Source organism: Asparagus officinalis, chromosome 3 (genome assembly GCF_001876935.1).
Source record: "Asparagus officinalis chromosome 3, Aspof.V1, whole genome shotgun sequence".
NCBI lineage: Eukaryota > Viridiplantae > Streptophyta > Magnoliopsida > Asparagales > Asparagaceae > Asparagus > Asparagus officinalis.
The window spans coordinates 38,506,212-38,517,732 of record NC_033796.1 but is presented as its reverse complement, the minus strand read 5'-3'; the positions used below and the strand labels follow the sequence as shown (position 1 = coordinate 38,517,732).

General features: G+C 36.6%; 1 protein-coding gene across 1 annotated transcript; it reads right to left on the bottom strand.

The window, feature by feature from the left end:
• LOC109833852 (serine/threonine-protein kinase STY8) lies at positions 568–11,420 on the bottom strand. Its single transcript, XM_020401677.1, has 11 exons — positions 11,011–11,420; positions 8,769–8,843; positions 6,928–7,044; positions 6,557–6,651; positions 3,403–3,523; positions 3,228–3,307; positions 1,852–1,911; positions 1,622–1,743; positions 1,454–1,539; positions 1,256–1,371; positions 568–1,020 (listed from the first exon to the last, which is right to left on the bottom strand). The coding sequence occupies exons 1-11, from the start codon at positions 11,299–11,301 to the stop codon at positions 894–896; spliced, it is 1,290 nt and encodes a 429-aa protein (XP_020257266.1). The 5' UTR covers positions 11,302–11,420; the 3' UTR covers positions 568–893.

Sequence of the window (11,521 nt, the reverse complement as noted above, 5' to 3'; positions counted from 1 at the left end):
AGAACCTAAAGAGTTAACATACCAGCTATGTATTATTTTGCATATCTGTTTGCCTGTGTGTTTGCCGTGGGTAGGCGGCGGGTTAAACTTTTGTTTCTTGCTTGGTTGGGTGGGGGGGGTTGGGAGGGGGGAGGGGGGGGCAAATCTGGGTCAGGGGCGGGGGGGGGGGCGGGTGGGAGCGGGGGGGGGGGGGGTGGGGGGGCGGGGGGGCTCGGGGTGCTCGCCGATGACCGGTCGGCGGGAGGAGGGGGGCGGGAGAGACGGGGAGGGTGGAGGGGCGGCGGGGCGATGGGGGCGAGGCGTGGCAACGGGGGGGGGGGTCTCGGGCGTTGGGCTGGGGGAGGGGGGGAGGGGGGGGCTCGGGGGGGGGGGTGGGGGGGGGGGGGCTGGCGCGGCTAGGGGCGGGGGGGGGGGGGGTAACACATAATATATAATAAACTTTAACTATATTTCCATTTTTCAAAGGTACAACTCAGTTTGTATTGCTCTTATTACAGGGAAAATGAAAAAGAATTCACAACTCAACATTTCCATCCACAGCAGGCATATGCCAGGAGCAACAGCAGCTTTCCTACATAAATCAAACTTACCTATAAGTCAAATCATTACAAAACATAGTTAAATATGATGCTCCAGACTATAAACTGCAGAAAGAGGTTTTAAAAAAGTGTCCTAATCAACAGATAACTATACAACAAATATTGCACGCGCACATATGAGGAGTTGCTTTCGTGCTATATGGTCTATCATCTCCAACAACAAACAAGAGAGCGATAATATCTGCAACTTTCAGCTTTCTAATCACTTCATGATTAAGAAGCAAGCGGTTATATCCAATTATACAAGTGTTGTGGAGTTCATGCAGGAGAGGCATTGAGCAATGAAACTGGCTACTACTGAGGAAATAGGTGCCAGTGATGATCTGGTGACAGGTTTTCCTTGATTTTCTCTAGCCTCCTGAGAATCTCAATAAAAGAAGGCCTCTGGTGCATATCTTGAGACCAACACTGATCCGTCAACCTAAGAGAGATCAGCAACAAACAAGGCTATGCAATTAAATACACAAACGCGACTGTTTAGGTTAAGTTTTTCTTGACTAAGACTGAAATGGAACCAGATGCACGCACATCAAACGAGAAAGAAACAACAGTCACAAGACATGCTTTTTTCAGCAGAAAGGTATTAAGAAAGCATGACAGAGGTAAAATAACACCACTCTGGAAGGTGAAAATAATTATAGCTAACTTCTACTCACTCCCTCAATTCAGTAATAAATCCTTTTGCACGAAATGTTGGCCGGTGCCCCTCTGAAACATACTTAGCAGCTTCATAAGGTTCATAGTTTGCTAATGGAGGGTCTCCTTCAAGCATCTAAAATTAAATATAACGAATGAGTCAACAAGCATTGTAACCTACATGATAAACTGGAATGCTATTAGAAAAATCAAACTACCTCATACAATATCATGGCAAATGAGAAGACATCAACTTTCTTGTCATATTTCCTGTGTCTGAATACTTCTGGTGCCATGTATCGGTCTTTCGTTCTCAGAAAGAAATAACAATTAGTTTAAAGTGCAACACTCATTTTTCTTTTGAAGGAAATATATTTTATACTCACAACTTCCAGTCTCTCCAGTCATTTTATATACATCATGGGAGTTTTGGACTTTAATAAGCTTGCTTAACCCAAAATCTCCAACCTTCAAATGATCAGCATTCGAGTTCACCAAAAGGACGTTCCTGAAAGAAATTTTTACCAAATGAACTTTTCACATCAACATCAAATAAAAACTAGCAATTGAAGTTTATTCATATCAAAATGAAATGAAAATTAGCAGTTCAAGTTACCTTGGCTTTAGATCACGATGAATTATAACATTCGGCTCGTTATGAAGATATGCCATTCCCCTGTATACTCGTGAAAATAAATAAGAAAAAAAAACAGAAATGAGAACTTCAGTTTTAGGACAAACTCAAAGTTTATAATTGGTCATCAAAATTAATTCCAAAGGAAACAACATTATCAACTAAAGACTATCTAGGATTGAATGGTAAAAGTTTAAGCCACTTGCTATTCATGTTGAAGTAGTTTACAGATACTGTTCTTTATAACAAGTCCATTTGGAAGTGCTTGGAAGTGCTTTATAACAAGTCATATCAAGACTAAAAAAAGACCTCACTGAATAGATACTGATCATAAACCTACACTTTTTGGCAGGAAATGTTTTGCAAAAGTAGGACGAGAAACAAAATACACCTTGCAAATGGATACTGATTGCAAACCAAAAATAGATATCTAAAAGTACAATTCCATATGTGATCTAATACACGTCCATTAAGAGGTCTATCGTGTGAAAGATGTAATATATGTGAAAGAGTTGTTTCCATTTACATAGGCCAGAGAAGACGTCATCATGCTTGAGATGAAAATGATTTTTTTAAGCCAACATGCTTTCACATCTTTTTCTTTTATTTAAAAATGACCAATGTGTCAGCATTTTACACGTGTTGGACAGCAATACCAATATATTAATGCCCATACTAACCATTGCACAGATGCTAGAGCTGACTCAAGATGATAGGTAGCTTAGTCAAAAATAAAAGGACGTGGGGAATAAATATCACCTTAGAATAAATTAAATTTTAATAAAGTTAATCTAAAAAGATAATGACAAGTATACATCAATGACAAATATGGTTATAAAGTTTAAACTTGAATGATTTTACTTCTTCTCCTAGACACAAAATTATTTTTGTATGCTGAGTTCAGCAAAGCTTTGCTTGATTTCATTTGATTCACAATATCCCATATATTCTCTGATGAAAAAGAAGCGCAAGGAACTAAGAAAATCTGAAACATATAGCAAATAGTTCTTATATTCTCACATTTTCTCACTTCCAAACTTCCTTTTATTGACCATATTTTTTAATTTTGAAAAAGAATAATAATCATGTCATAATAGAGCCTATCACTTGCAGCATGTCATATCGGAACCTATCACTTGCAACAGGTTCCACTATGACTGTGAATATGGAAATATACTATGGACTTAAACATGCAATTATGTAGGGTAGACATCAACTATAGGCAAAAGGCTAAAAAAGTTCAATCCAGTGATATACAATTATAACTTTGAATTCTCAAAATCAGTCATATACTTATAATGTGAAGCATAAAGTGATGAGAAACCAAACATTTATTTGAAGATTTCACCCATTAATACCTAGCAATGTCTAGTGCAAAATTGACAGCTGTTGAAGGACTCAGTGAACCCTTCTCCTTTAGGAACTGATGAAGGTCGCCCTAAAAACAAATCGTGTTCAGTGGTGAAGACATGTTTAGAAGTATGTTTCTTCTGACTACAACGAACTAGGTTGAATAGGGATCAGAATTCATACTCCACGCAGGAATTCTGTAATTAGCATTAAAGGTTTCCTATCTGTTACTGCTCCAAGGAATTGAACAATATTTGGATGCCTCAACTTCACTAGCAAATTGACCTCGTGCCTGAAGTCCTGGCTGAATCAGAATAAAAATAGATAAGTTGGCATATAAATAGATTAAATTTCCTATAGTATAAGTAAGGTAGTACATATTTAGCTCCATGCTTGGTTTTTCAAAATGAAATGACAATGAATAAACTGAACATACCAAAGCAGTAGGAAATATTACAATAGGTACAATGTTCTACAATAACAAGATAATTCACATTATAATTTGAGCGGTCAGGATTTAATGAAAAAATTAAAAGACAAGAAAATTATATTTAAAGCAGAACTTGATTTCAATTACGCTGAAGCCAGAAGCGCCATTGTATTGGCATATCTGCGTTAGCAGTGTAATGGCCTTTACTTTGTATGGCTTTCATTTAGTTAAGGGTTCGGCCAACTATTTTGGTCTTTATGCTAGTTAATTCAGAAAAAAATATTATATAAGTAGTCCTTCGGATACGAAAGAAAGTTAGAAAATAATAAATTGTAGTAATCTATAATACCATCAGTCTGTCTGAATAATATAAATATGTTTACCTCTTGAAAAGATTTTTTTAGTTCAATAAAATTGTTCACACTGGAATAATTTTTTACTGAAATATAAGTGAAGATTCTCTGCATTGTTTACACAAAAACAATGTTTTAACAAGGCATTACAAAGCTTTTTCTAATACAAGCATAATAAATTATCATGTTGCTTGACACTAAATTTTAAGAAACTGCAAGTTGTTATACACGTATTGCATCCTTCTGCGTGCCTCGTCCTTGCATCAGAACTCCTTATACCACATTAATTTTTCCCTGAATCCTACTCTTGGAATCTACCATGTTATGTCCTTGCTGTCCCGTGCCTTCATAGTCATCTTGATTCTAGATCAAATCAGCTTTTGTCACCCCCATCACCTTCATCGCCTTTTTCTTCTATCATGGAAAGGTTCATGAAATGTAAAGACATGCTCTACGCTGCATCAATCCCAAATCATATTTACAGATACTTCACGGCATACCAACAAAAATTCATTCCTGAACCTATGTTACTCATCACACCTATTCTTGCCGTTTCATACTAGGACCGAATCGACCCAACCACTGAGCCTCCTCTTCCAACTAAATTAGTTAATTGAAGTCGATTTTGATTTGTAGTTGTCGACCCAACCACTGAGCCTCCTCTTCCAACTAAATTAGTTAATTGAAGTCGATTTTGATTTGTAGTTGTACACTGAACTGTCTCAGGAGCATATCAGACCACTTCGAAAACTGAAACGATATTAGAATCCAGGGCAACTTGATGCCAAAAACGACCTGCAATATCTTCTTCTTCCTCCTTTTCTTTATTTTCCCCTCCCTTTTGCTTTGTAGTTTTCCCTCGCAGTGATTTATTGGCTGGCTCCAGATGTGCATTCATCCATTAATTATAAAAGTTGACATCATTTCGCTCCAATAAAATTGTCACCAACCCAACCTTTCATGATGCTTATGGACACAACTACATGAAAAGGGCAAATTTCACAAAACCCCCTTTAAGTTCGGCCAATTTCAAGATATCCCCATAAACTTTGAAAATGTCACTTAACCACTGTTAAGTTTGGAGTGTTAACCCCCCCAAAAAAAAAGAAAAAAAGGAGAACCTCCCAACAAACATTTTCAAAATTTTCAACAACCCAGCCCCACCACCATAACAGTATTTGATGAACCGGTTAAAAAAACCAAAATGTCCTTTCAAATTAACACCAATTAATAAATTAAATTAAATTAATTGTCAATTGAATTAAACAAATCCCTAAGTTGGACCAAGTTAAGGGGTTTTCTGAAAGTTACATTTAAAATTATTAAAAGGATATGAAAGGGGGTTTTCTGTAGGAGGCATTTTGGTTATTTGGGAGCAGATGATTTTCAAATGCACAATCACATCTAATGGTGTTATTCTTTGCGTGTGTGTCCGTGTGTTTGTTCTCTCTCTCTCTTTGTGTGTGTGTGTTGTTGTTGTTGTTTGGGGGGGGGGGGGGGGGGGGGTGCGTTTTGCACTATCTGACAATGCAATGAACTTCACCAAATACTAGATACTTGGCAATGAGATATGAAAAGAATAGAATAGTAGACTTATTGGTGGGTTCTTCACAACTGAAGCAACTGATGCAATCAGCAAACTTCGCTAACTTTATCAAATTTATAAGGTTACCTGTCACTTACACAGTTTGTATGCCTCTTTGAATAACTCTTCTAAGAGACGAGGCAAAATAGTAGTGTATGGCAAATTAAAATTTTGGAATAAATTAGTAGTATTTGTTTCTAGATAAGAAACAGACCAAACTGACACAAAAAATCTTAAATGACTAGTTTTAACTTTTAAGAAATCACTGGATCCATATGGAAATTTCCCAAAGGAGTACCATGCAAAGTGCTTTAGATCCTTAGGATATTCAGGATGACTAAGGACTCAAAGGAGTCCTTGTTAGTTATACTATTGGCATTCCTTATAGAAACTAACATAGTAACATGTCAACTCCCCTCCCCCCCCACCACCACCACCCCCCCAAAAAAAAGAAAACATTTGGGTAGGTTTCATCTTCTTTGCCTTGTGAAAAGCATATCTAAGGTTTTAAACAATAAAGGTCAATAAAGAAAGAAATGTTATTTGCATGAATAGTAGATCTTTGTTTACCTCCATGCCACCCTTTTATTCTTGTCCTCCTCCTTCCTTACTCTTACTTCTATTATTACATCAGCTACAGATATTGAAGAAATTTAGTATGTCCAGAAGATCCTAAATTTAATATATCCTAATTCTGAATCTTGACTATAGACTATGATAATGATACTTTACGAGAAAATAACTCTTAGTGGGAAACTGTGTTGGACACATTGAGTAATTGTATAAAGGTGAGTCAGCAGTGTGATTAAAATGATTTTCCAGCTGTCAATTAGTATATGCATTTATTCAAATATTGGATTGCCTCATTGTTCCTGATAAATGTAGATGGTCCTACTTTAGTTTTGAAAAAAAAAAAACAGTTAGATGAATATAATGTATCCTGAAGCATGATAAATATAATAAACTTACATCACTAATTTATCATCTGATAATGATGGAAGAATGCGTTTTACTGCTACAGGCGTTCCACGCCAAGAGGCCCTTACAATCTCACCAAATGAACCCTGCAGCACCAAGTAGTTTTTTTAACCTAGTATCCAGTTGAATCTCTCAACTATTGTAAATTTAATAGATAGAAAGGAATTTCGTAACCCACTACTCTCGTGAGTTTGATAGATACCAAGGAACTTCATGACCCCACTATTCTTATGAGTTTGATAGATACAAAGGAATCCCAGCTAGTGAGTTTGTTCAATTATAGTTTATACAACACATATTGAACGAGATACACATGATCAAAAAGAAAAATATTTAAAAGCAATTCACATCCAAATACAAACCTTCCCAACAATAACCGCGGTTGAGAAATCCAACTCGGATGGCTCAATCTCCCAATCACATTTATTAGGAAGAGGAGGCGAAACTGGCTTTGGTTCGAAATGGCTGCCATTTTGACCCTGTCATAAATAGAGGTACTTGGTCAAGGCTTAAGGTCACAAGAAAAGAGCAGTTCAATTAAAATGAATTCAAACGTTACTGGCACTGAATTACCAAATGGTCCAAATCCAATACATCTACCACATTGCAGTTCAAAAATGTTGAACAATGGAAATGGTAAAAGAAGAAATAATTGATAGTCCAAAGGAATCTAAAAGATATACATGAAATAGAGTACTACTAACTGAAAATCTGCCTCTCTGGCAGCTTATAAGCTGTTGAGATATAGAAGATAAAATATTTCGTAATGCACAGAGAAACTGGTTCACTTGCATCTACTGGTAAATACCATATTATGAATGGAATAAAGACAACCAAGATGTATATGCAACACAAAGGAGGCATTGCAAGGTTCCAATTTGTTCACGTTTAACAGGCACCTATATCTGCACTGGATATGGGTACTTTTAGCAGGTCTCATTTAACTTGGTACATCTAGATCAAAGACCAAAGCTTCCTCACACAAACTTCATCAGTGATTTCTAGGAAATATTACAGGTTGTTTGTTTAAGATCAAAGTCTCTGATCCCTCCTCCACACAATCTGAAGTGTTTCAAGTGCATTCTGGTACTTCATTCAGGACTTTGGGTATTTATTTTCCACGTGAGGGACCTCTTCCAGATGCAGAAACGAAACTGAAGACTAGGTATCAGAAAATACAAATTATTTCCAAATAAAAAAATTAAAATGGCATGTCTCAACTTTTAATATGTCTCCATTTTCTTTTTTTATTCTCCAAGTACAAACTGTAAAATAATTCTATCTGGCATCTTCTGCAAGGGATCCACATAGGACACGCTGAGGTTTATTCCAAAAATCTATTCCATTCTCTCTTCCGAGCATATAAACAACCTCGTCACTGCACTAAATCCTCTTTTGCAATTGTTGATGTGTGCGCATGTGCGTATTAGTATCAAACAACTTATGGTAACTCTCATTTAGAATCAGAGAAAAACCTTATCAAAGGGGTTAAAGAAGGCATCCTTTGGTTTATCTAGAGGACTATGCAGTCTGCATGTATCATATCTTTGAAAATACACTTTTTCTAAGTTCACAGTGTGCCAAATGCATGAAGTGTGATCAGATGAAGGACAACTACGTCACAATGCAGGCAATTATAGACGTGTCATCCAATTATAGATATGTGTCGCTATCTCTGCTATTACTTAATCCTTCTGAGAAGCTTTCCATATTTGAAATTAAGAGGAATTTCTTTATTTTCATTTCAATATTAAATACATTAAACAAAATGATGCCCTTTCTTTCTACAGTTGTCCAGTACGTAAAGCCTAAAAAAGGGTAATCATAATTAAAATTATTTAAACTGATAACCATAGTTAAGATTATGTCAGATAGACATAATGTTGGATATGAGAATGAACTCCTACAGATTGTTGTATTAACAGGAAAAAAACGACAATTAGAATTTGTACAGATTATAGATGAAACAATATGTCAATGGTTTTATTTTATGATTCCATGTGTGAAGCATATATCCATTTTCAATTCACTTATAGCTGACAAACTCTGTTGAATAAGTCAAATTATACATTAATACGAACACAGGCACCCAGAGTATTAAATAAACCCTTGGATAATGTAAACCAAAGCAGATTTCAACATGAACATAACTTTTATCAATCTGGAGAATATATAAAACCATCTGTAGTCATAAGAAACTTACATAGGACAATCCACCATATGATTTTAACAACTCGATCATGCCATGCTTTTTAGCCCCTTCTGCATCAGCTAGTGGCTGCAATGGGTAAATTTAAATTAAAAAAATTAAGCAGAAAGTTGCAACTAGGATGTTCTCCGCCATTGAAAATGTGAAACACGTAATATGAAAATTTCTGCTAGGGAGTTTAAGCCAAGAACACCGTAAAGGGGACATCTAACATAGAGTGAAAAATAATCAAAAGGTATGTGATTATGAAGAAACAACCAATAAGTGGTTTGATACATGACCATATATGATCTGTTGTGATTATTTGTTTTCAAAGAAGGTGCATCATTATAAATGCATCTGTACTTGTCTTCCAAAATTTGAAATTTCATAGGCTTGATTTTGGTTGCGTTTTATTCATAACATTAGGTTGAAACCTGGAGTTTTGTGCCTTGAAAATACAACAGAATAACCTAGAATGCCAAATCATTATGGCTATGGCTACCAGAACAACATGGCTTGCACTGAATAATGGGACACATGTAGAAATCAAAGGTGAAGTGGGAATATGTGAGACAATTTGGAAGCATCTCCTCGTTAAGTTCTAGCCAAAAAAAAAAAAAAAAGATTTGAACCTGACATGGATTTGAGATTGTTAGATGCTTGATGAGGTGTTGGATTTTCTGATGTAAGGGGCTTCCAAAAGTTCTCAAAGGGGACTGTACTTAATGATTTGAAGTCTGAATGAAATAAGTTTGTCACTATAAAAAAAGATCTCAAAGGGAAACAACTGTATTTTATAATTCATACATGCAAACATGTTAAAGCTCATGAGAACAAGACTAGCACATACTAGGTGGCTATACCTGGTTGAGCACAGATCATTTGATATCATGTTAATACCATCTAGAAAAGCTACTTTTCCCTGCATGGGCACTCTTCAATGTTGATCCATGGATAGCCTTTCTTATACTACTGGAGAGGATTGAACCGCTTAGAACAGAAGACTTCTATTTTTATCCATCAATAAATTCACCGCACTGATTGAGCTACCTGCGAAGGTCTAAGTTTCTAAACCATCAGGATCTATTCTTTAGGATTAGTGCAGCCCACTAGAACTAATGATACTTGAGAAAAATCATGCTGTTCCTATAAAACTAAAAGATCTAAATCTAAATGCAGGTCAAAACAAGGCATTGAGCGGTCAAAGCATTCATCAAACATCAGATAAATGAATGCAAGGGTGGGCAAAACCAGAAACTGCAAAGTGTTAAATCTCCAAGCAAATTAGCCACTCTGTACTTGGGGAGGTAAGTGTTATATCTTGCAGAAAATTAGCCATTCTATTTGTAGGGAGACAATTCATCCTAAGAAAATGGCATGCCATATATTTATCTTTACAAGTTTCAAAATTATGCAAATTAACTTGACAAGCAATTGATATGCATTCCATTGCAATATTCAATCAACTATTTTAGAAAACATCTAATAAACTTTATAGGCAGAAACTGGATAAATAAGGAATCACGTTCCGCAGGTTTCAGAAGTATCCAATGAAACAAATTAAACTAAAACCACCTCAAAGGGTCTACCTAGGTATACTTATTTTGTTTACTCTTCAACAAAAAAGAGTGCGACACAATGTCAACAAAGAATAAACCCGTTTAGTTTCTGATTCAACAAACCGACATCTTTGCGTATAAAGACACAATGTCAACAAAGAATAAACCCGTTTAGTTTCTGATTCAACAAACCGACATCTTTGCGTATAAAAGATAATACGTATGTGCATATATAACCAACAACAAGCTCAAGGTGGTGATGGCAATACCAACATGTGCGCTTCTCCGATTTCTAAAGCTAAGTAGAGATCGTTCCATCTACTATCCTCCACAATTTAAAGGTTATAACTCCATCCAACCTCTAAAGAATTTCATTTCAAATAATTTTATACTTTCTATGCATTCTTTGAGCATTAGAATTCTATTTAGCTCGTTTGTCCTGTACAATTTGCTTCACCAACTAACCCCAACCTGGTAACTAACTAGAATTCTATTTAGCTCGTTTGTCCTGTACAATTTGCTTCACCAACTAACCCCAACCTGGTAACTAACTAGCTATACCAATAACATGGTACATTACTCATTGATTACCAAATTCAAACGCTCATGTTATAAACAAATCAAAAAATTGAGCAATTTCACCAAACAAGCATATCATCAAACACATCAGCCGCATTCAGTTCAACAATCCTTACCGTATTCTTCCACCGATCCTGCGCATTGACATCGGCCCGATACTCAAGCAAGCACTTCGCAACCTCGATCCAACCGTGAAGCGACGCCACGTGAAGCGGCGTCCTGCTATCGTAATCCCTCGCCCTCACGAGCTCCTTATCCTCCTCCAGCAGTTTCCTCACCGCCGAGGCGTCGTTTTGGTGAGTGTGCCAGAGGATCAGCGAGGTCCTGCTAACCCTAGATTTCTCCTTCTTCTTGTCCGCCAATGATGGGTTCGATCCGCCGCCTGACGTTTCGTCTGCGGATGACATCGAGTTTCTAGGGTTTGAGGGGAAGATCGAGGAGAGGAGGAGAACGGCGCTAGATCGGAGTCGTCGACTTCAACATGGGAATAAAAGTTTGAGGTTTGTTTAATGTTAAAAAATAATAATAATAAGGGACAAATAATAGGGATGACGAAAAGTTTATTCTTTGAAGAATTTTTTAAAATATAATCATTCAAAATTTTAATCCCAACATCGATCTTATCCA

Excerpts from the sequence above, each read along its gene's own strand:
- LOC109833852 (XM_020401677.1), bottom strand. The coding sequence starts at position 11,301 with ATGTCATCCGCAGACGAAACGTCAGGCGGCGGATCGAACCCATCATTG. Across the intron at positions 8,844-11,010 it reads AGGATCGGTGGAAGAATACG|CCACTAGCTGATGCAGAAGG; the intron begins GTAAGGATTGTT and ends TACCCATTGCAG. Across the intron at positions 1,540-1,621 it reads GACTGGAGAGACTGGAAGTT|ACCGATACATGGCACCAGAA; the intron begins GTGAGTATAAAA and ends TGAGAACGAAAG.